Below are 26124 nucleotides of genomic sequence, written 5' to 3'. Positions count from 1 at the left end.
TTCTTTATAATAGGAACATATTTTTAAATATCGCGGAATATAACAATACTTGACTAATTAATGTGAGCAATTAATGAAGGTACGACAATCAAAGCAAAGCACCGCTAGTCGGCTGGCGGTGAACCGGCGAAGCTACAACAAAAATAACCAATTATTGTTACTTACCGCCGACTCTGTACATATTCGCAGCCATTTTTATACACGATCACTAATCATTAACACTTAATTAATCTACATCTGACACAATTAATAACTATAACACTATGTAATTGAGCTTTTAACAATGTTTTTCATCACGTTAACTCCGGACGCCTTTCGCTGATCGCCATTTTCTTTCACACTAACTACTAATTTGGCCAGTGCGCAGTCGCACTTTTTGGCGTAAACTTCCTGCTCTTGAAACAAAGCAATGACATGTCATTAAATTAATGTGCACTTATTTTTTTCCGAAATATGTATAACTTTAAATAATAATATAAATTATTTTACAAATCATGTCCTACAATTGAAATATAATTTACTATATCCTAAAATAAAAAAAAAAAACTGTTTCATTCAGCAACGTTCCGTTACGTTATTGAAATAAAGGTATGTGTTAGCTTTTTTTCTAAGTTTTTATAATATTAGTGGATTTTTCATATAATTTTATTAATTACAAGTGTATTTTCTGAAATTTAAAATATATAAGTAGCTTTGTTTCTCATGTCAAAATCAATTATATGTTGTCTTTTTATTATATTAGTATACATTATTGCATTGAATGGAACGTTATGTTTGTAAACCATAGATAAGGACGCCCACATTCTCTATGGAAGTTTCGTCTATAAACAATAATTATAGTTAAAGAAAATCATTACCTAAATTTAATTAAAACAAAGATTACTTTATTTCACGAAAAATAAAGCAACTGAATTGTATATATAAAAATAAAAAATAATAAATAAAGGAATATTTTTCCTCCTGCGTTTACAAAAATGACGTGGCCAATATGACAGTTCCAATATGAATTGTCTATGGTGTTGCCTAATTGACTATTGCCAAATCAGCTAGGTTGGTCCGTCTGGTAGAAAATTTTGTGAAATCTGATTAATTATATCCTTAATGAATTTAGATTGATACAGCTCCAAATTGCTAGTGTATCTAGCTTTTAATCGTCATATGTAATCTTGGTTCGTATCAATATAAGTTTTGAACTGTCGTAATTGTTATTAAGTGTTTTATGTGTATTACTGATTGTTTTTCGTGTTACATTTATAGAACAGTGATATGGCGACCTATGAAGAGTTTATTCAACAAAATGAGGATAGGGATGGTATAAGGTTTACGTGGAACGTGTGGCCATCCAGTAGAATCGAAGCTACAAGGCTTGTTGTTCCTTTAGTCTCTCTTTATCAACCTTTAAAGGAACGGCCAGATCTTCCTCCAATTGAATATGAACCTGTACTATGTACACGTAATACTTGTCGGGCTGTGCTAAATCCTATGTGCCAGGTTGATTATAGAGCCAAACTATGGGTGTGCAACTTCTGCTTCCAAAGAAATCCAGTGAGTGTTATCATTAAATCGAATCTCGTTAATACAATACGATACAAAATCTGTTTTATCGTAGTTAGTCTATTACATTTCTTTTAATGTAATTTGATATATAACAATATGTGGTTTATTTTGCAGTTTCCTCCACAATATGCAGCCATATCAGAGCAACATCAGCCAGCTGAATTGGTTCCACACTTTTCTACAATAGAGTACACTATAACGAGAGCTCAAAGTATGCCTCCAATTTTCTTATTAGTTGTGGATACATGCCTAGACGAGGAAGAATTAGGAGCTCTCAAAGATTCCCTTCAAACATCGCTTAGTTTAATGCCACAAAATGCACTAGTTGGACTTATTACATTTGGCCGAATGGTACAAATTCATGAACTTGGTAAGTTTTAGGACATAATTTTATAATTATTATGAGTACCTCATCTCATCTCTAGTATCTAATATGAATATAATAAAGAATTAAAAAGTAATAACTATATGCCTGAAAATATATATCTCTTTTTTGAAGAGAAGATTTGGCATGTGGCATATTTTCATCCACTGCTGGTTTTCTCAGAATGTTTTCCTTTACTATCAAGCACGAGATGAATTATAAACACAAATTAAGTACATTAAAATAAAGTGACGCTTGAAGTTGGAATTGTCGATTAACATTCATGTCTTGTAACCACTGGGCCATCCCAGTCCTTACTTAATATATTATAGTTATTAATTTATATACTTAATTTTCTTTATGTAAAATATAACTTATGAATGAATTAGGGAACATATTTTACAGCAATTAACTCCCAAAGAGACTTATAAAATATAAACACTTCTCTTTAACTATAATTCTTTTAGCTTTAAAGTTTCACCAAAAAAAAAGAGTATTGGTCTTTTATTGGTTGTAAACAATCTATGTGTTGGGATTTATATAAATTCATAGCTCCGTTGCTGCTTGTGTGAAGAACAAACTAGAAAACGCATATTTGCATGTATTAGTAGTGATTATAATAATAAATTTTAATACTTTTTTTTAGGTACTGAAGGCATATACAAATGCTATGTATTCAAAGGGACGAAAGATTTGTCAGGAAAACAAATACAAGAGCAACTTGGTATTGGTCGTGTTAATGCACCGAATCCTCAACAACGTACAGGAGCACCAGCACCTCAACCACCAGCTCACCGTTTCCTCCAACCTGTAAAACAATGTGACATGGCTCTTACTGACTTACTTAGTGAACTTGGCCGGGATCCATGGCCATTAGGTGTAGGCAAGCGCCCCTTACGAAGCAGTGGTGTTGCACTCTCGTTGGCTGTGGGCTTATTAGAAGTAACCTATCCCAATACTGGTGCAAGAATTATGATGTTCCTCGGTGGACCATGCTCTCAGGGTCCAGGTCAAGTAGTCAATGATGAACTGAAACAGCCTATTAGGTCTCATCACGATATTCACAAGGATAATGCGAAATATATGAAGAAAGCCATTAAGCACTATGAAGCTTTGTCATTGAGAGCAGCTACTAATGGTCATGCCATAGATATATACTCCTGTGCATTGGATCAAACCGGTTTGATGGAGATGAAACAGTGTTGCAATTCCACAGGGTCAGTTTGTATTTTGTGTGACTTTATCACATGTTTACTAATTAGAAATATTTTAAATATATTAAAATTTAGTTAGTTTAGAAGCATTATTAAAAATAATATATTTCAATACATTTTTACTCATGATTTTTGAAATTCATATAATTACATTTAAATAAATTCAATTCAACAAATCCTCTCTAATATAAAGCTAATCCAGCTTCATCAGATCTTTTGCGCTCAAAAAAGAATTAAAAATTTACTTGACTGGGGTAAATGTCGTCAAGTATTAAAGTAACATGAATGTTTTTTTTTCTTTATTTCTAGTGGGCATATGGTGATGGGAGACTCTTTCAACTCTTCATTGTTCAAACAAACATTCCAAAGGGTTTTTGCAAAGGATCAGAAGGGGGACTACAAAATGGCCTTCAATGGAACCTTGGAAGTAAAATGCAGCCGTGAACTTAAAAGTAAGACTCAATTATTGCTCTAAAACTATCAACTTCTTTGTTTCAGGACTACTTTCATAATATCTCTTTTAAGAAACATTGCTATCACTGAGCAATAATTTAAAAAAATTATGACAATTATTTTTAAAGTGATTGTTTTTACCTATTGATGTTATTTACAGTTTCTGGTGCAATTGGTTCCTGTGTATCACTCAATGTAAAGGGTCCATGCGTATCTGATCAAGAGGTGGGAATGGGCAACACTTGTCAATGGAAAATGTGCACATTCACGCCCAGCACTACCATGGCTATATTCTTTGAGGTATGTGATCATTATAATTAATACATATATTTTCAATGGAAACAATGCGATTTTTTTTTATTTCTTTATATGATATATTCACATTTTATGTTGCAATATCTTACAGGTGGTAAACCAGCATGCAGCGCCTGTGCCTCAAGGCGGACGGGGATGCGTTCAACTCATAACGCAATACCAGCACTCGAGTGGAAAGCGTCGTGTGCGCGTCACTACTGCCGCTCGGAAGTAGGATACGGCTAATATGTTTATTACATACAATCTTTTTTAATTTTTCCGAAATTGATTTTCTTTTTTGCGCACAAAAACTCAATTAACTTTCGATGTCCTATTTATGGTACATGTGGTACAGTCGCTCAGTGTAATTGTAAATGCGCTCCAGCTGGGGCGACGCGGCGGCCAACCTGCACCACATCGCGGCCGGTTTCGACCAGGAGGCGGCGGCGGTGGTCATGGCGCGCCTCGTGGTGTACCGCGCAGAGCAGGAGGACGGACCCGACGTGCTGCGCTGGCTCGACCGGATGCTCATCAGGCTGGTACGATGATATTATATTCTTATGATAACAGCCCGTTGGACCCAACATATAGTCATGAAAGGTTTAGCGAGCTCCTACCACTTCAGATCCTCGATTCGAGTTCGATTATCAGGTCCGACCAAAAAAAGTTATTGGGCTTTTCTGTTAAGAAATTTAAAAAGTGTTGTAAGCAATACATAAATTTAAGATTATCATTAGAGATAATTTAGTGTAAGTACAATATCCTTACATTCTCACTAAAAAGTAATTGAATAAGTATAGATATATAATATTGTAACTGAATTAATATTCAACACCCTGTTCAGAGTTCGTGTATTTTTGCGTGATGAGTTAAATATTATTTATATATATTATATGTATGTATTATGAAAACGTATGTTTAATCATCGCAGTGTCAAAAGTTTGGCGAATACGCGAAAGACGATCCGAACAGCTTCCGTCTCTCAGAAAACTTCAGCCTGTATCCGCAATTCATGTACCACCTGCGACGTTCGCAATTCCTACAAGTCTTCAATAATTCACCCGATGAAACAACGTTCTATAGGTAAGCTGGATGTGTAAATATTGTTTCTATCTGTGGATACTGAAAATACAGATATTTAGCTTTTTTGTTATAATTTCCTAGAATTGATCATTTTAAGCTATGTCTAATAATAAAGTCACCTAAAACTGATTGTATAAAAAACCTATTTGTTGTTTGTGAGATTTAAAATTTTTGAAATCGTAACCACTTTTACTTGGCTATGTTCAAGCCTGTCTCTGAAGATACCACCCACTCATCATGTATTCTACCATCAAGTAGCGATACTTAGTTATTGTTTTGTTTAAGTTTGACATATGAGTCAAGAGCCAGTAAAATACCAGGCACAAGGGACATAACATAGAATTCATATATACTATATTTGTTGGAGTATCCAGTGTAGATCATAAGTTATCTAACATATATTTTTTCTTTCAGGCATATGTTAATGCGTGAAGACTTAACGCAGTCCCTGATTATGATACAGCCGATTCTGTACTCATACAGTTTCGGAGGACCGCCCGAGCCGGTGCTGTTAGATACATCCTCTATACAACCAGATCGCATTCTACTTATGGACACATTCTTCCAAATCCTTATCTATCATGGCGAGGTATTTTTTTTTTATAATAAGCACAAAATTTAGTAGAAACAAGTTTTTAACAATAAGGTCGGATGTCTGTAGGTTGTAGAAAATGTATGGAATTGTGATTAAAAACATGAATGTTAACCGACGATATTGGGGTCCAAGCATGGGCATTGTGTATACTTATCACATACACAAATCTTGTTTAAATTAACATCGTGCTAAGCGCGTGAACATGTGCGCCGAATAAAAGTATCGAGTGTATATGTCGAATATATTTCTACCAAGCTTTCAACTGGATGACGCCTTAGTCCAGCAGACCATATACGATAGATATGGTACTTGGTGGACAACGCGTATAGATTCGGTACTTGTTCGCAGACGATAGCTCAGTGGCGCGCCCTGCGCTACCAGGACATGGCGGAGTACGAGAGCTTCGCGCAGCTGCTGCGAGCGCCCGTGGACGACGCGCAGGAGATCCTACAGAGCCGCTTCCCCGTGCCGCGCTACATCGACACCGAGCACGGCGGCTCGCAGGTCAGCGCGCACTGCTACCGCTATTAATAATGTCAAATACAGATGTAACGCACACTAGACCTTGAAAAGACACAGTCGCCATTATGTGTCCGAAACATTGCGTGCAATGTTTCTTTGAAATCGCCAATGTCTTTGGGCGGTGGTGACCATTTACCATAAGGTAGCCCATTTGCCAGTTCGCCTACCTATTTCATAAAAATAAACAAAAATAACTCACTTCGGTTTTCACTCTTAAAATGTTGAATACCATATCATCTTCAAAATGAGTCATTCATGTGCATATCAGAATAAACAAAATGTATTTATATGTTAAAACAATAAGAATTATTGACCTTCTGTTATAGATGGCATGCCTTTGTTTTTGGGATATAAATGAGAAAAAATAGTAAAAAAAATATTCACGACAAAATTATCTACATTATTATACGTCATAAAATAAAAATTATTTATTTAAAAGCATCATTTAATTTTTTATTTAAAAGCATCATTTATAATACAAAATATCTAACATATAACTCAGACCATTTTAGACAAAAATGTTAAGCAGTTTCAACACTGCGAACTCTGCCTCTGGACGCTAGTATTCTTTCTAGCATGTCGGTCACTTTCTTTTGTGATTTTAAGAAATTATTGAAATGTGTATCGTCGTACGAAGGATGTTTCTTAACGTGGTTCAGCGACATCTGTTGTCGGGAGGCTATTTTACGATTGCAACAATCTACCATTTGTTTCGAGTAAGCGTATCTTTCATTACAACAATCAACTATATTCGTATATTGTTTCTGTATTGGATTGTTGAAGTAATCCCTGTCTCTTTCCAATTTTTCGTGAAAACGTATGTTTCCACGTTTGACGCCATTACTTTTGTGTACTTGTTGTTTGTATCTATTTAAAGTGACTCTGTCATCGGAATTGGTGTTGTAATTGATGCGATCGTTGATTATTGCATGTCTTTTATCATTCTCGTGGCTTAGATCATAAATTGTCGGTTCTTGAGATTTTAAAATTCGAATCTCTGTTTTTTTTGGAGTATAACCATTTGTATTCCTTGGATCAGCTGATTTTATTTTCTCATAGTCATCACCATACACGCCGATTCTGTACGGTCGCATCGTTGGTACTATAATGTTTTGATTTATGGGATTCTCTGGCTTATTAACGGGTATTCCTAAAGGTGGAATTTCCATATTGTTCGTTTGGAAAGTTATCGGCATTGCACGATTCTTGGGAAATTGTATTATTGTTTCGGAAACGGCATTCGATCTGAATTTGTGTATTTGTGGAGAAAAATTTAAGATCTTTTGTGATTTTGTGTTGAGATACTGTTTTTTCTTGTAGTTACTTTGTGTGTTTACCAATCCGTTATTGATCATTGGTAGGGCAATTCCAGAATAAGTGTTATGTATTACTTCCTCTTTGACGACATTATCTCTTTTATTTTCGCTGGAGATTATTAATGTTCTGTGATTCAGAGTTTTTATTTCTTCAAAGAGATCCATAAATTTGTTCAAAATCGATTGTTCAACGTGTTGGTTTTCTATTTTCGTTTCGTTTGTTGCTATGTATTCTATAAATAAAATAGAATATATATATATATATATATATATATATATATATATATATATATATATATATATATATATATATTAAATAGTATATATATAAATACTCGTTTATTTTTAAATAAATGAGCAACTTACCTTTTTCTGTTGTAAAATATCTTGTGGTATAAGGTTTTTCTGTCGTAGAATAACTTGCTGTCGTCTGAAATATTTCCTTTCTGAGATCATTTAAAACTAAGTCTTTAACGCTATTCGCTATTTCTTTAATTATATTTTGTGAAATGTTATGTTCTATTAACTTAGGATGTATCGATTTTTCCGTAGTAAAACTAAGTTCACGTTCAGGATTTTTTTTGAAGTATATACTCTCGATTTCTTTATTATTGTCATTAAGATTTTCAATACTTCTATCATTTGATTTGATTGGGAAATACGATTGAAGAGCATTTAGTATATCGTTAAAGTTCTTAGAATTATTTGGGTTTGGCTTTTTTCTCTCTGAATCTCCTTCGGGTATTTTGAGTTGCCAATCATTCTGGCTAGGATTGCTAATTAGAGCATATTGTTTTATTGGCATCGCCTTAACTTCTAACTGTGCCCTTTCAACCGGTGCCAGTCCTACAGCCTTAAAGTTTTTATTAATTTCAGTATTTTTCTTATCATTTCGTGTTTCCAATAAATAAATCTTGTTATAGTCTCCATTATCCATAGTCTTCTTTGCAGCTTTATTTATATTTTTGTTTTGATTTTTCAAAAGAAAATTCACTAATAATTTTTGAATGGTATCCGATTCATTCGAATTCGAACCATCTGGAACGTTCCTTTTATTTTTCTGTTCCGGTCTGTAGTTTTTATTCATTACGTCATTCATGTTTATTTTTATCGGAGATTCTGTTATTTTACTTGAGTTGTCAATCTTTATATCCTTCCAGAAATTTAGAACGCTTTTTAATTCAGGCTGACCATTAACATACTTTATCTCATCTTCGTTCTTTTTATTTTTATGTTCATATTTAGTGAAATTATTAATATTATTATTTGTTAAGTTATTGATAATGAATACGTCTTTTGTTTTATATGTCAAATTATTTAACAAATCTGTAAAAAATATATATTAATCATAGTTTTATTGGATCATATTTTATTGTGATTGTAAAAACAATGATGGTACTCACATTCAGTTACAGAAGTATTTATTTGTGGGGTTGTATTTTCGTTATTTAAATAATATTGATATGTCGTACAATCTTGCAGTAGCTTCCTGTAATTAATTTACTTTGAAACAATCTCTTAAACTTTCATGTTCGTTGGCAATAAAGTATGAAAACAAACTCACTTATTGTTCAAATCGTGTATGTTTACATTGTGTCGCTGCAGTTTGTTCAATACGTCCGCGTCCAATTCATCTTTTTGCATTCCACTCAACAATAGAACGCACATTAGGTCTGTAATATTGATAAATGATTCTCATAAAACACCCAATTTCACTTTTCAATTCAATAATTAAATATTATAAAGATACATGAAATTATGTGGGTTTTTTTTAATAATATTTCGTATAAGTTATTATTTTGAAACCTTTTATTCGGTCTAAGCGCTGTGTGCTCGGACCGTTTGCGTGTATTCGAGATAACGTACATGAGACAGCCAACGCAGCCAACAGTACCCGACACAAACACAACATTCTGACGTCTTATCACTGCGCCACCTGACGGCCGCGGTCGCTGGTCGGAATTCAGCCATTGTTATCGAGTTTATGATAATAAAACTAACCGTTTAAGCTATATATATAACGACAGCATCTGTATTGAATACGTCATTGGACATTGGGTTTTGTTATCATAACACATATTATACTCAACCTAACTACTCAACCGGTTACCATAAAATGTTTGCATACACTTTGTCAGAAGTTCTTTGTCATAGGGTAACACGTGACACGTGAAACTTGGAGACTTTTGGTATTATGTACTCAAATATGTAAAAATGAGTCGAGATGTCCTAGTGGTTAGAACGTGTGAATCTTAACCGATGATCGTGGATTCAAACCCGGGCAAGCACCACTGAATTTTCATGTGCTTAATTTGTGTTTATAATTCATCTCGTACTTGACGGTGAAGGAAAACATCGTGAGGAAACCTGCATGTGTCTAATTTCATTGAAATTCTGCCACATGTGTATTATACCAAGCCACATTGGAGCAGCGTGGTGGAGTAAGCTCCAAACCTTCTCAAAAAGGAAGAGGAGGCCTTAGCCCAGCAGTGGGACATTAACAGGCTGTTACTGTACTCAGATATATTTAAAAAAAATCAAAGACTTTTTTTTTATTTGTGTTTAACTAATTAATAAATTAAAAATCGTAATCCTATTCCTCTAATTACAGGCGAGGTTCTTATTATCGAAGGTCAACCCGTCTCAGACACACAACAACATGTACGCGTACGGAGGGGTGAGTTTGGTTGATATTTTTTTATTTGTTATTTAGATTATGCATCGCTTAAAAAGATAAAATGTTTGCACGATTTAGAATCTAACTAAATTATTTTGTATAATGAAATTATGATTGTTTTTGCATATTGAGTTCAGAGTTTGTTGAGTATAATGACAAATGCTATATTGGCAACTTTTGTGTTCATGACAAAATTGATGAAATATTGAAGATTTTATTCAAGAATCGCAAACTGTCGGGAACACAGAAATTGTCAGCTATTTCAATGGAAAATCAATATTTTGCATGATTTTGATGTGCAATCAGCATGGTTTGAATTGATTTGTTTTTTTTTTTCTTTTGTTTCATCATTTTTTTGGCGAATACCAGGCGATGCCGATACCATCAGCGGTAGAGATTTTTTTTATATTTTTTTTTATTTTTTTGGGATTCGCGATACTTTTTTATGCTTACTGCAGCTACCGTTAACTTTTAAGTATCTATTATTTAATTAATACTGGCTATATGTTTCTAGTTTTAGAAATTAGGGCATGGCTTGACCTTTAAGCTTATATATATAGCAATAAATATATATGTTAATATTTTCTAATTAATATCTCATTAAAAAGTTTATTATATTTTTATAATAATGTATTTGTTGACTATGTTGTTATTTATTTAATAATATTAATAAATATAAAGGTGGTGAAATAATTTACGAATGGTTTCTAAAAAGCTAATTAGCAGCAGCTCAGTGGTTGCCTTTTCTACCAATTACAATAAATAGGTATAATAAAAAACTTAAGTACTAAGTTACATTACCATGTAACTTAGGACTTAAGTATATTTATTTATTATAAATATTATATACCTACTACAGTGACATTCGATTCTTTAAAGTTTGAAATTAGAATTAATTTTAATATCGATTTTTAATTATATCACAAATATTAAATCATCTTATGTTATTACTTTCTTGTCTTAATTATACTTTTATTATTATTCTATAAATAATTAACAGAAAATGCATTTGACTATAATTTATAATCTGAGACGTGTATATTGCTAAATATATATATTATCTAAAATCAATATTTTAATTGATAACAAGATTTTAATTACTAAGCGATTTGTTGGTAGAATTATATTTAAATTTTAGAAACTGTACCGTTGATTGTTATAATATTAATGGTCAATGAAACTAAAAAACCAAAATGACTGGTGAGGTTCTAACTTTATTGATTATATTATATAAGCTTCTAACAAGGGCCTGTAAGTTTGTTATCGCTTTTATTCTGTTTGTAATGTTTTTTTAATTCCATAGGACGGTGGCGCCCCCGTGCTGACAGATGACGTTTCCCTTCAAGTTTTCATGGAACATTTGAAAAAGTTAGCCGTGTCATCAACTGCTTAATTATAAATTAATGTATATTTCAAAACTTTCCGATATAATCAATACATGAAATTAATTATATTCCTTTTTTTCATTTTTATTTCATATATGTTGTACATTGAAAGAATTTACTTTATAGAATTCATAATAAACTGAAATATAGTCATATTATTTCTCTTATCTCCTGAGCTTATATATAATTATCGTGTAACTATAGCTTGAACATGATATTTTATAAATTATTATAAAATAAATTCAATAATAAGGGAATGAGAATAAAATCACTACACTGTCTTTGATATCAAAGATAAATTTGATTTATTGTTTGGATGGAATGATTAAATTGGATACATAAATTACTTATGTAAATGTGAACGCGCGAATATTGTAAATGATATAACGGGCCTTGAGTAAAAGTATAAACACATTAACCTAATAAATAATAAACTATCTAAATTGTATGCGTTTTATTGTAAATTGAATGCTCCGTTCACAATTCGGCCGGACGGGCCGGTTGGCGTGGTTGGTAGATACTTGCCTTTCACGCCGAAGGTTGTGGGTTCGATTCCCACCCAGGACAGACATTTGTGTGCATGAACATGTCTGTTTGTCCTGAGTCTGGGTGTAATTTTCTATATAAATATGTATTTACAAAAGAAATGTAGTATATCAGTTGTCTGGTTTCCATAGTACAAGCTCTGCTTAGTTTGGGATCAGATGGCCATGTGTGAATAATGTCCCAGGATATTATTATAATTATATTACAATTAAACCCTGGTAACATATACTTACAAACTTATAACATCTTAGACCCTATAAATGCGAAATGGTGTATTATTATGTAGTATATAGAATATCAACAAATGCAATTCCTTCATGTTTTCTTTCATAAAGCACGAGTTGAATTATCAACACAAATTAAGCACATGAGAACTCAGTATTGCCTGCCCGTTTTAGCCTGCGATCTTGGGTGTGTATTCATGTATTCTAACCTCAAGGTCTTATAACCTTGAGGTTAGAATACTCCTCCTCATCTTACCCGTTATTTTTGGTGCTAACGTCAAAAATAATGACAACTACATTTTTCAAATTATTTTAAGTGTATTCCAATGAAACAGTGTAATTTTAATTTATTATAAATAAATAAATGTTTGTTCATAATAATTTCGTTATCATTTAATTATTTGTGTAATGAATATTATTAAAATTAAGATGAGACTTAAATAAGTTGCCACTGAACGTGTGAGCGTTACCATTAATTTTCACATATTTTTTTAATGGTAACTTAAAAAATTTACTTGCAATATAATTGATATTTTATAATCCATCTGCATATAAATAAATAATTATATGTATATATATATATAAAAAAATATAATCTTTTTAAACATTTGAACTCTAATATGATATATCAGATAAATAATTATTTATGACATAAATAGCTTTGATGTAGATAAATATAGCAAGCGTCTGTAGCTGATATAAATTTAAGTATAGTGTATTAAATTTAACGTTTGTAATTTCCTTTATTTATATATTATTATATATTTACGTTAGTAGGAGTGCCATAAATAATGTGATAAAGCTGCATGTAGCACATCATCATCACTATAAATACGTCACAATTTTTAGATGCAGAATATACAAACGCATACTAGCAGAGCCCCGTGATTTCACCCCCTTGAAATTAGGATTTTACTTGTCTGGATTATACATGTGATGAGCAAGTCAAATTGGTTGTTTAACATAATCGCATCGTTTATTAGAATCGTCTATAACATTCCTTAATAAATAAGCTATATAATACAATTAGAATTTTCAAATAGGCTGATCGTTTTTGATATAAGCGCGCTCAAACAAACTAGAAAGCTTTATAATATAAGTAAGATGTTGATGTAAATCGGAGACCGTAACCCAATTATGAGTTACAATAGAAATTAGTTACCTCTTTGTCTGATAAACTTTACCAATAAAAATATCTCTCAAAATATCTACATTCTCTATAACGAGTGATGTTCTATAGTTCGAAGGCGAGCCATAATAGATATCAATTTTACTTAGTTTTTTGTTTAATACCTTTTTTTTATATTCGCCGGGAGGGCAAATGACTCTACTCCACCTGATGGTAAGTGGTAGTAGAGTCCAAACGCGACGACGGCCAGTACAGACGGGAAAAACGTTCTGCACTAGCCGCCTTCGCCTTGCCGGCCCGCAAGATGCCTCTTCACGCCTCGTTTGAACTAACATACAATACCTACATAAAATTAAAATAAATAATACTTGTATTGGGTTTTTAAAATAAAACAATAATTACATAAATATTGCCATATATTATCTACGCTACTATCATCACATTTATAGTTAACTTTGTGTTCTAATACATTATTATTGTTATTGAAATATTTTTTTATTAAATTCTTCTTCCGCTAAATTGTAATACATTTACAATCCACTAAAGTCACATAAAAAACCATAAAATGCCTTGTAAGCCTAGAGAATACAAAAGAGAGCTCTAACTAGATTTAGTTATTAAATATTATATGACAAATTCTAGATTAACATTTTTCAAGCAACAAACATTGTAAACAGTAAAATGAGCGCACAAGACGACGCAACGAACCCTATTGGCTTTGCACCAATGTGTGTGAGCGAAACAGAGAACCAAAATTAAAATATATAGTTAAAGACATAAGCCAGGGAACGCATACCATTATAACCTTTTTTATTATACCTTTCTATATTATTAAAGTTTTGATAAAATTGATTTTACATACAATAGTTATTATTCATCTACTCTTTAATCACCCACATCTTACTAATTTTTATCACTGGCTATAATAAAATATTATAATACATACTTTAATTATCTCTTTAAATGCACTTTGTACAAAAGAGGATGGTAGTTTCGTTAGAAAAGTTTAAAGAAAAACCCAAATATTATTGAATTAATACATAGCATTGTTTATATATAAAATAGCCACGCTTTTAATTCAATTTAAATATAACATTTGATTATATTAGTTCATGCTAGTTATTTTTTGACTAATTGGAAGAAAAACGTCTATATTACAATAGTCCCCATGAATACCCAATTCAAACTACTCACTAATAATAAAATAATTTACTAAAGTTATATTAAGCTAATCCGCATCTGACGTTTCTCAGAGCATGAACAATAGTTTACTTTTTGTTAGGAGCCCATAGACAATGACCGCTAGCAGCATGGCCATGATGTAAGTAATGTATATTGTTCAAGAATTTGGAGGTCAATTGAGAAAGCGAATGGACATCTTTTGCTCGACGTCTGTCCTCTCCAGAGCTCGACAAAATTCTTCGAAGGATATCATTTGATCATTGTTGGTGTCAGCTTCAACTATTGTCCTCTCAGCGATACTTGTTAGTTGCTCTTCACTAAAAATACAGAACTGTTATTGAATATTGTAATTTATAAACATCATCAGGCCAGAAAAACTTATTAGGTGTTTTGTTGAACATTTCCAGTGGCAGGCAAGGAAGTGAATACACTCCAGTATCTTGGAGAGCATGTGAAGCCGTTCACACTTGTGCATTGACTTGTGCAGTTGCGCAAGCCAAATAGCTAATCTCTCTTAAGATTGGCCGCCGTGGCCGAAATCGGTCAGGAGGACATCATCATTATCAGTCTGCATTCCCAGATTATGAAAGTTAATGAGTTAAGAGCTTCTCCTTTGTTTGAGATTGGCTGCTTTGGGCAGATTTCGTTAGGAGCATATCACAAGAATATTACTTTTGTTTTTATTGAATTATTTTCTTATCTATTTTATATTTATTATTTATATTCTATATCAGTGATAAGCTCAGCAATTAACGCATACCATATTATATACACTTGATAAGTTAACCGAATCAAATTATAAAATGACTGTAAATTTCCACATACCTGATATTTACTCCGACCATCATATGCAGTATCGCCAATAGTTCATCACGTGAAATCTTGCCATCATTGTCCAGATCGTACATTGAAAATGCAACTGAAAGTAACAAATACAATTTATAATATTAGCTGTTTTTTTACATAAAATAGGTTTTTATCACTCTATATAGGACAAGATAGCCTAGTGATTAGAATATGTTTACTGGTGGTAGAGCTTTGTGCCAGCTCGTCTGGGTAGGTACCACCCACTCATCAGATATTCTACCACAAAACAGCAGTATTGCTGTGTTCCGGTTTGAAGGGTGAGTGAGCCAGTGTAATTACAGGCACAAGGGACGTAACATCTCAGTTCCCAATGTTGGTGGTGCATTTGCGATGTTAGCGATGGTTAACATTTCTTACAATGCCAATGTCTATGGGCGTTGGTGACCACTTACCATCAGGTGGCCCATATGCTCGTCCGCCTTCCTATTCTATAAAATAAAAATATGTCAATCTTAATGTAGATTGAAGGTTCAAACCCGACACCAGTAAATGTTCATATACTTACAATTATACTACTCTATATATATTATACTACGACATTCTACATAGTCTGAAGTCTGACGTAGTCAGAAAATAAAATGAGAAATTATAAATGCTAGTTTGTTAATTAATTTTTGAAATAATCAAATAGAATAATCCTATACTAATTATCGCTTGGCTTTGCGGCTTGTTAGGAAAAGGCTATAAATCTTTACTATCTTGGGTTCAAGCTTGCTAGACATCAAATGCCGTCAAATTCCATTAAGTTGTTTTATCATGAAAGAGTAACATACAGACAGATTTAAAATTCATATTTATAATAATTAGTATAGGTTTGCTGTACCTTTTTTACTCATACAATAAAGTAGAACTTTATTCTTACCAGATACAGTTTTCATAAGTAAACTAATAGTATGCCATCTATATTTTCTGTCGAGCTCCTTTAGGCTTTTATATTATACAAAATATAAGCAAAATATTTTGATTTCAAGATCAATACAGTTTCATGTAAGCAATGTTTTATTGTATTAGGACTGAACTGGAATCTAGATGGAAAGTTGGCGACTACTTAAGCATTATAGGCTAACATAAGCTATAAATCCTAACACACAGGCTACTCAAATGTATTTCAAGAAAAATGATTTAATTTCAAGGTTAGCAAAAAGGAACAAAAAATATTAAAGTAAATTTGTAATAACATTTTAAAATAATTTTTCTTTATGTATATTTTAAATATAAAAAATTCCAATTGAAAACAGCAGTTAAGAATTATTGTTTTAAATTGAATTCTGCTTTATATATTTTTCGAGAAATAAATTATCTTTTACTTACATCTTAATTTTTCTTCTCTGCTGTTCAGTCTATTCTCCCTATTCTTCCTGATAGGACGGAAGTGAGACAGCACTCGCATAAACTGTAGAAAATTGACTCTATCATCATGGCTCTCCGCAAAGAAAGAATGGACAATCCTTTCACTCAGAGGGTTTATAGCTAACTCTGGAATTCTGAGAAAATCTTCCCTCGATAAAGTCCCACAGTCATTCTTATCAAGTGCTGTGAAACGTGAGTATAGACGCTCAATTTGATTTGGAGTGACTGAAAATGAAACAAACATTTTTATCTATCAATAATGCAAATAATCTTTGTATTTGATAACTATATACAAGCAACAATATACTGTTATTGCAATAAAAAAAGTTATAAGCAATAATTTCTATTAAATGATCTTTAAAGTATACATTAATCAATTTAATAACATTAATAAAAATACTCACAGCCAGTTTCTTCTTGAATTTGCGCTATTTCTTCTTCTCTCAATAACAATGACGACTTGTTTCCCATTTTCAAAAGTTATGATCATACGATTATAACTTCTCCTTCAAAACTGATAAGTTTTGTTAGCTTGGAAACAATCGATTTTCAACACTAACTGCGTCAAAATTAATAATAAAAAACAATTATAATACGCCCCGAAGTATTGTGTTTTTAGAGTTTTAGACACAAGTTCACGACTACAATATTACTTATAATATAACAATATTTGTAATAAAACATAAACGAAAAACGACCTTTGAGTTCGGTCTTCACAATATTTCTGATTAACTTATGAAAAACTAGAAATATGGTAACATAAATGAAATCCAAGTATAATTTTCAAAGTTAAGCTATAAGTTGAATATACTCAAGGATTAAAGTTGCATAGCGTTTATTTAGCATATAAAGGCTTAAATAGCATGACATGAGGATAAAGAATTAAGACGTATTGAGTCATCGTACTGACATTGACGTTCCATTTAGCGTTCAAAACTCTAAAAAATATTGTACTTATTAGAAGATATTGCTTTATTTATTCTAAATATTTTGAGATATATGTATAGGTGTTATTATTAATAATAAAATAGGCAAGCCATAACAATAAATATCCAGTTAAATTCCATTAATAGAATAGTAATTATAATTAATTTAATATTCGTTATTTGTTGTAATAGTAGTAACAGCCTGTTATAATGTCCCACTGCTGGGCTAAGGCCTCCTCTCCCTTTTGAGGAGAAGGTTTGGAGCTTATTCCACCACGTTGCTCCTATGCGGGTTGGTAGAATACACATGTGGCATAATTTCAATGAAATTAGACACATGCAGGCTTCCTCATGATGTTTTTCCTTCACCGTCAAGCACTAGATGAATTATTATCACAAATTAAGCACATGCAAATTCAGTGGTGCTAGCCCGGGTTTGAACCCACGATCATCGGTTAAGATTCACGCGTTCTAATCACTAGGCCATTACGGCTTTTTTTGTACCTACTATTTTAGTTGTTACTTAAAAATGTATACATTGTTGATTATACCCGACATATCTGATATAGCTTAATGTAACCCTCATTAAGCTTTCGAATATGAAATACAATAGTTGATTCATAATAATAAAATCACTTTTTTAAATTAAACAAAGTTAGAGTCGGAAGTTATTTGACCAGTTGATTGTGATTCCGATGTCATACCCTCGCTATGTAATTGATAAATAAATTTATTGTTTTGCTCATTGAGATACATTTCCTTAGCCAACTGTATACGAAAAATAAGGCAATTTTTTTGTTAACTGATTAATCGAATTAAGTTTCATTATATATACATTACATTGAACTATGGTATTAGCATAACTATCGTGACCAATATCAAAAACATAGTAGTTCAATAGTATAATACATTTACATGTGCCGACATTTTGCTGTGATATAATCGTCAAGTAATGAGTACGAGTGAATTATATTGCACTAATTATTAGTGCGATGTATATTATCGCTAAGACAAAACATATGAATTGATCTTTGCTAGATAAGGCGACATAGTTACACGCAAACTTCACAATCGGCCCCATCGTTGCCTGGTAACTGAAAACCTGAAACTGGAAACTTCAAGAATGACCTAGTTTTGACAGTTTGACGTTCGTGGTTAATCATATTCTTATATTATTTTCAAAAACGTTATGAAAGTAATCAATTGATTTGTGTTTGAGCAGTTGTGTTTTAAAATTATGAGTAACGCAAAAGTCGTATCTGAAAATTATTCATCAGACAAAAAATTGGAGTTAGAACAACTCGACCCACTTCTTGAAGTAAATGAGAATGTAACTAGCGAAATATTTGATCGTCCTAATGAAGAATTTCAATTTGAAGAAATATCTTCAAAAATTTTTAGCTTGAAAGATGTAACAGAACCATTGACTATAGAATCGTTAAATAATGTAATATATGAACTTGGTGTGATTAATCTTTGTTGGCCAGAAATAAATGAACCGGTTTTTGAAACGCGCACTTGTTTTCCTAAAAGTTACTACATTAATACGAATAAAGAGAGACTTCTTCTGGCATATGCGGAAAATTTTAGACGTCAGTTTCAGTTTCACTATAAGTCCAGAAGACCGCTATTTTTACAAGCACCCAATGAATGTGGTCTGCAGGTGAAATCTCTTATCTTTCTTGTTCTTTAAAACCATAAATATTCTTATATCTTTAAGACTATGTTTTATTTTAAAATATTGAAATCATATTTATTTTTAAAATATATTTATTACTATTTTAGAAAATGGTATGTACTACGATCAGGCCGACAAAATTATGCTTTTCTGACACAACGTCATGGCAGGGATTATCATCATTTGTTTCTGATTATTTCGATTATGAGCCGCTACAGAAGCCGATGTTGGTCGTAAGTACCTTTTATTTTACGTTTTATATATTACTGCTACTCTCTACTAGGTGGCAGTACAATACTAAAATAATATTTCATCTAATAGTTAATTATTACTTTATTTTGTGTAGTTATTCAGTTCTTTTATTTAAAAGTTAGGTTAAAACGTTACTGCAAAACATTTAATATTATCATTTAATTTTTCTATTTCAATATCACACCACGAGATGGCGTTACATTTACAACTTGCGTCTTAAATTCATCAATAGTCTGATTTTAAAAAATAGAATTAATTGTTGATTGTAAAATTAGTCATTCCAGTTTAATTGGTAACACAATTTTATTGGGCTATCTTAAATTTTTTATAAAAGGTAGGATTATATAAAAAAATAAAATAATCATGTAAGGTTCAATCAAATTTTATTTTTCAACATTTTCAAGTTCACATATTTTGTGTAATGAGTTATATCCTAATAATTCCATATTTGTAATTTTGTACAAAATATCTTCTCAAACAACTTCCAGTGGAGCTAATATAATTAACACGAAATGCAAACGAATTATTCTAACTTCAGTGAAAAGGATTTGAACTCTGCTAGAAGAATTAGTTGCTAGTTGTTTCAGCAACCACTAAACCATTGGACAATCTTTTAACAGTACAATAATACACTCTATTCATTAGGAATGTACTTACATTATTTATAATCTCTCAATAATTTATAATTTCGATCACAGTGTCCTTAACTGTTAACTTTAACACTTAATACAATTCCAAATCGAGACATAGACAATGTCTACCATATAAAATACTGAGCAATAGAAAACAATTACACGAATCTCTAGCTCTAACACAATAGTCATAAATTATCTTAATAATATACCTTGTTCGCATGTTTGGCACACGAGAACATCGCATCCTTTCAATATTTGGTATGGTTCATGACGCCCTAACAGCTCGCCCGCGACATCGACGAGCGATATCAACGGACGATTGAAAGGACGTCGTGACTTAGCATTAGCTACGCTTGACTTGAGGTAGAACATAGGGTTCGAACAACTAGAGTAGGGTACAGCTAGGAATGTAATAGTCGAATGGCAACATACAGCGGTTCTACTTAGACTAATCACGTAAATGTTTGCGTGCATTGAAAAGTAACGTGTTTGTTGATCAATAACATCCATTTACATTTACATTAGATAAAGATATATACTCGTATCTGTATTACAATAAGTCTGATATAAACTCGGAAATAGATTAACTATGGTCGTAGTCACTCGACAAAGCTTTAAAGAGAACGGCTTCTGATTTATTACTTATTTTAATATAGACTAAAATTAAGATACGATGCATAGCTTTTCTTTTAGAACAAAGAAATTACGCAAATTTGGCTACACATATCACAAGTGAACGCTTACTGGCGACGACGTATAACGACTATGTACACGTAATTGATATATTCCCTGTAGCGAGCGCGACATTCCCGGCCGTTTATTTGCGTCGGGCGGCGTCGGCGGGCGCGGCGGGCACGGCGGGCACGGCGGCCGCACGCCGAGTGCGCAGATTGTGCAGCAACGCGCGCAGCTGATGCACGTGCATGCGCGTCACGCTCGGGTCGCCACTCGCCTCCAGCCACGCGAGGAACTTGTCGCCGTGCTCGAGCGCCTCCACCGTACCCGATTCCCATTCGCCGTTGGCAGATCTGATGCTCTTGTTCTCCTCGTGCACCACCTGGTTACTACTATTGAAAAGCAGATTATCCAGAACGTTTCGTGCTTTCGCTTGAATTTTTCCGCACTCGATGGGTTTTTCTATGGCCGGTTCCTTATTCTCGATCTCGACTTCTGGACTTATTGCCGGCTCAGCTATGCGCGGTTCTTGAGGCGCGGTTACGGTTTCGCGCACTTCTGCCGCTAGCGATTGGGTTTGTGACGGACTAGGCACACTTCGATCGTCCTCCGTTTTACCTTTGGTTAGATGTGAATAGAGAATATTATCAGCAGCTTTTTCTTTTGGCACTTGCGACGCAGATTTTAGTTTATCTTCAGGTAAGGGCATTGCACCACCAAATTGTTTGTAATATTGCCATAGCCATGAATTTCTGTTATAATCGAGGTGTGGAGCGATGGGCGACACTGGGGCTACAGGTTTTGTAGGCAAGGCTGGGTCGTTCACTTTTCCTAGTTGAAGTGGATGTGCAGCAGTCGTTTGAGCGGTTAAATCAAGCATTGCCTGTTGGGCTTGTAGCCAATACCATATAGAATCCTCGACAGGATGACTAGCGGACTGAGAGCTCATGTGATGACTCGATCTTGAGCTGCTGCTTCGGTATAAATCTGAGGAGTGATTTGGTTTATTCCGATGCTTGGTGTCGTTCATGTTCAGGATTCCATTGTGCGCTGGTTTAGGAGATCTTACTGACCTCAATGCCCGACTAGCCGGTTGAGCTGATAAAGCAGAAAGACCAGGGTTAAGTTGTGCAAGTAATGTGAGATTGGTTGCAATCTCATTGAAACTCAATCCGAGGTGTGAATGAGTAAGTCCAGGCAGATGACCAAGTCCAGTTAGAGGGCTGATAGCACTCATTGAAACGCTTGCTCCTGGGTCAGGGCGACGTTCACGAGGTGGATGCGGATGTGGTGGAGAAGGTTCACTTCGTTTTGTTGTTAGTTCGACTGGTTTGTCGGTCGACAGAGTTGGTTTTGGAACGTTGTGGGTAATAGTGGCTGGGCTTGAAAGATCGAGGCCGGTTGTAGTAGGTGATTGTGGAGCAATTGGAGACTCGGTGCGCGCTCTCTTGTCGGGCGGGTCCCCGTCATTGCTCTTATCGGTGTCCGGCGAGGATAAACGAGAGGTCATATAGCGTAGCTTGTCTTCGTTCTTACACCAACCACGAAGAGTGGACTCTGGCACGCCAATGTCTCGGGCGACTGAAGCTTTAGATTCGCCATCGTTGACTCGCTGTATCGCCTCTATTTTATCTCCGGGTGTGATAGCTCGCATGGGACGCTTGCCCTTTGACGCCATTTTCGCCTCTCGCTTACTGTAAAAAAAAATGATATGCAATTAGAATTTGCTATAAAAAACTCATTGTAGATTCACAATTCTTTTATTACGCTACAAATTAAAATCAAGTCTTATATTTTCTGCTGACAATTAATTCATTTGCGATTATATGATCAACGGTTCATATTTGCAAATATATTAAATTGTTTTTTTAATTACTCAACATACATATTATATTATAATATATAAAAATATTTCTTTTCGAAAATAGCTAAATCATACCCTATCATTTAAATAATCATCTAAAGTAATTGTTATAAAGTCAAATGCATTATACTGCGAAATTATAATTCGTAATTCGTTAATTTACTCGTGACTTTTATCAGCAACGCAATACAAAAAGTGCACTGATCCTTGCTTATCGTGATAGATACATGTTTGTGTTATTAAATATTTCGCAAAACGTACAATTCTATTCATTATTTATTATTTCCAAACGTGTTTGGGGAGAATGATAAACTTGTTTACGCGGAAAGCTATAAAGTTGCGAAAAGATAAACAAAAAGAAGACATAAAATTATGACCTACGACAACAGTAAGCGGCAAAAGTTGTCGGGTCGTTGACACTGTGACCTTGCTAGCTCTACATCTGACGTCCGCCGACAGATGGCGTTGCTTGACACAAAGAAAAATTACCTCCATATATATTTTTACATTATTATTTTATTTTGAGATAGAATAACACTAGTTTCAGAAGGCCAAATCGAACTTCATCAAAGTTATATTTTTGCGAAAAGTTTAATTTTTGATGTCATATTTTGTTATTAATTTTATTTTTATTTAATTCTACACTTTGCTTAGTTCGTGACTTCAATTAATTATCAATAAAATATAGTGTTTTATATTTATTTATTTTGTAACCATTAAAAACTTTTCTTAGTTTTTTTCTTAATACCGATCGTAAAATTTTAGTCAAATTTTTTATTACTGTTTTTATTACGAAAAAAGCAAAATCCTATTATTATAGACCAAAATCTTCTACTAAATTACGGATCTTCGAAAATACTCATCTTCTTCCGCGATTATATTGGTTTAGTAAGTTTTTTCAGTTAGCAATACAAAATAAAGGTGTCCTCATTTATCTATATATATATATATATATATATATATTATCTATATATATATATATATATATATATATATATATATATATAGATAATTAGTATAGCGAGAAAACTAATTTATATAATATAATAATAAAAATTTATAAATAATTGAATTCTAGTTGATTACTTTGGGCATGAAGCGTATTCACTATTTATACATTTTATATAACAGTATGTTTAGTCTTAGTGGCATAATATTAATTTTTATAATAAAACAAACAAAAACTGTTTAACTTGATTTTACTTTCAGTGAATCATAATTTCAGTTAATTCGAATTGTAAACATTTTGACTTATGTGAAGGTAGATTAATATGGATTTACAAAGAATCGCTACACTAAATGCAAGGGATTATTATTTATTTGCATTTATATCAGTTTCACAAAAAATATTATGTATGTGACAATGTATTAATTTTTTTTTTAGTTATTTAAAATTAATTATTTCGATATTACAATTTAAAAACGTTAACGAAATAAAATTCTGAAAGTAAATCTGGTTTTCTATACGTAATATAAAATTAGATAATTTTACGCGGTTTCGATATCAAGAAAATTTTCCCGGACAACTTATGAAATAATAACTTCATAACTTACTTGCGAGACGGCACGTGTGGTCTGTTTACAATTTTTGACAGCTCAGCCGTTTTGCTATATAATAAACGACAGCGTGCTTGGAACTCCAACCAATAAAAATATTGCAGAGATGCGCAGTGCGCGGCACGTGTTCACACAGGTCGCGGTTCGGGTTTCACTCACAATCACAAGTCACTAGTTCATCGACGACAGTTAGCACGGTATCGGTACGAGACGAGCGTTGTGGAGCGCGCGCGGCGACTGTATGCCGACTGCCGGTGATAAGACCAGCCGCGGTCCGCCAGTCGCCGGCCGCCGGGCCGCGCCTCTCCTTTGTGTCCGTTCGCCCGCCCGCGCGCCGCACCCGCCGCCCCTTCGCGCCCCGCACGCCGTAAACACCGGCCTAGCCTCCGCACTTTATTAATGCAATTAATTCCCAACGCATCAACTTTCCACCGACCACCAAAAGATCTCGACAAAAGTTTTATCGCTTGTAAAGTTCACTCAACTTTTACGCTCAACCGCGGTTCAAAACTTTTCTCGGTTACGAAGTTTGTCTTGACGTCTCGCGGGTGTCTCGACGCGACCAGTTAGCGGTCTAACCAGCTAATGGTCGCAATTATTACAGCAACTTATTTTTCTCATGAAAGTGAATTGCATATTTTATGACATAATTAGTTGACTCGCAGTTTCGAGATTAGTACTTTATTTAGTTAACATTATACTATCCTTACTAATATATAAATGGAAAAGTGAGTTTGTTTCTTTGTTACGCGTTCTGGTCTTAACTAGACAACATGATATTTTGCAAACACGTTGTCACACGCGGGAGACGCCGCTGGTGGAAACTGTTCTATTACTGGTTTATCGCTCATCATCAATCTAATTTTTTACATCTAATAACATCGCGCGGGAAAAGTTAGTAGATAAGATTTGATATTATTCATTCAGTGTTTATTTGGATTATATGGCTCATAATTGAATAGTTATATAATAGCTGTATTTGAAATGGTTATAGAGGTCGTTTAAGTATAGATCGATCGATCGATGTTTGAAGTGTTAAGATAATATATATTGATTACTATCAACCTTAGGGCTAAGTCAGGCTGCGTACTGGTAATCATCTCGGTACCTAGTTACCGTCATTAATCTGCTGTTTTCTTCCTCACTCTGTATTTTTCTGTTCTTCTACTCTACCATTCTGTTATGTCGGACCAACTCTTGTGGTGGTCTTCACTTTTTGAATTTTCAATTCCAAGATAAGGAAATAAGAAAAGTAAAAATAAAACCGTTACCTTTTACGATTGTAGTTTTGATTAATTTCAAAGTTAACGGTAAAGGAAAACAACGATATCAAGCGTTCTGTAGGTTAGATATTGGCATTGTAAGAAATGTTAACCATCGCTTATATCACCAATGCGTCACCAACCTTTGGAACTAAGATGTTATGTCCCTTGTGCCTGTAATTACATTGGCTCACTCACCTTTCAAACCGGAACACAACAACACCAAGTACTGCTGTATTGCGGTAGAATATCTGATGAGTGGGTGGTACCTAACCAGACGAGCTTGCACAAAGCTCTACCACCAGTGTTACTTTAGTGTACTTGGTGGTAGGACTTTGTGTAAAGCCTCACTGAGTTGATATCACCCACTCATCAGAAATTCTATCTTTAAGCAGTGATACTTAGTATTGTTGAGTTCCGGTTTGAAGTGTGAGTTAGCCAGTGTAGGTACAGGCACATGGGACTTAACATCTCATTTCCCAAGGTTGGTATCGCAGTGGCGGTGTAAGGAAAGGTT

General features: G+C 33.5%; 5 protein-coding genes across 6 annotated transcripts in view; 2 read left to right on the top strand and 3 right to left on the bottom strand.

The window, feature by feature from the left end:
• Window positions 1-532, bottom strand: part of LOC126776200 (metastasis-associated protein MTA3) — a 59852-nt gene extending 59320 nt beyond the window's left edge. The window contains exon 1 of the mRNA XM_050498499.1: window positions 166-532. Within this exon, the coding sequence (XP_050354456.1) occupies window positions 166-193 (28 nt within the window). The 5' untranslated portion in view covers window positions 194-532. The remainder of the gene's footprint in view (window positions 1-165) is intronic.
• A 500-nt stretch (window positions 533-1032) lies between these two features.
• Window positions 1033-11528, top strand: LOC126776202 (protein transport protein Sec23A). 2 transcript variants are annotated; one of them, XM_050498502.1, is made up of 14 exons: window positions 1033-1169; window positions 1258-1545; window positions 1672-1927; window positions 2568-3138; window positions 3445-3587; window positions 3749-3888; window positions 3995-4113; window positions 4268-4421; window positions 4814-4965; window positions 5380-5554; window positions 5909-6064; window positions 10010-10075; window positions 10445-10465; window positions 11379-11528. In XM_050498502.1, the coding sequence occupies exons 2-14, from the start codon at window positions 1267-1269 to the stop codon at window positions 11466-11468; spliced, it is 2322 nt and encodes a 773-aa protein (XP_050354459.1). In that variant the 5' UTR covers window positions 1033-1169; window positions 1258-1266; the 3' UTR covers window positions 11469-11528. The 2 variants fall into 2 exon arrangements, with proteins under 2 accessions (XP_050354459.1, XP_050354460.1); XM_050498503.1 differs by lacking the exon at window positions 10445-10465.
• A 2229-nt stretch (window positions 11529-13757) lies between these two features.
• On the bottom strand, window positions 13758-17554 carry LOC126776229 (calcineurin B homologous protein 1). Its single transcript, XM_050498547.1, has 4 exons — window positions 17163-17554; window positions 16720-16983; window positions 15367-15460; window positions 13758-14858 (listed from the first exon to the last, which is right to left on the bottom strand). Exons 1-4 carry the CDS (start codon window positions 17227-17229, stop codon window positions 14714-14716), a joined length of 570 nt encoding a protein of 189 aa, XP_050354504.1. The 5' UTR covers window positions 17230-17554; the 3' UTR covers window positions 13758-14713.
• A 1367-nt stretch (window positions 17555-18921) lies between these two features.
• Window positions 18922-26124, top strand: part of LOC126776160 (dynein regulatory complex subunit 7) — a 163273-nt gene continuing 156070 nt past the window's right edge. The window contains exons 1-2 of the mRNA XM_050498460.1: window positions 18922-19347; window positions 19470-19595. Of these exons, the coding sequence (XP_050354417.1) occupies window positions 18922-19347; window positions 19470-19595 (552 nt within the window). The remainder of the gene's footprint in view (window positions 19348-19469; window positions 19596-26124) is intronic.
• On the bottom strand, window positions 19981-24641 carry LOC126776209 (protein distal antenna). Its single transcript, XM_050498516.1, has 2 exons — window positions 24343-24641; window positions 19981-22618 (listed from the first exon to the last, which is right to left on the bottom strand). The coding sequence occupies exon 2, from the start codon at window positions 22600-22602 to the stop codon at window positions 21067-21069; it is 1536 nt and encodes a 511-aa protein (XP_050354473.1). The 5' UTR covers window positions 22603-22618; window positions 24343-24641; the 3' UTR covers window positions 19981-21066.

The sequence above is a fragment of the Nymphalis io genome, chromosome 19 (genome assembly GCF_905147045.1).
Source record: "Nymphalis io chromosome 19, ilAglIoxx1.1, whole genome shotgun sequence".
NCBI classification, from domain to species: domain Eukaryota; kingdom Metazoa; phylum Arthropoda; class Insecta; order Lepidoptera; family Nymphalidae; genus Nymphalis; species Nymphalis io.
The sequence above is the reverse complement of the archived record's forward strand: the minus strand, read 5'-3'. Positions and strand labels throughout refer to the sequence as shown.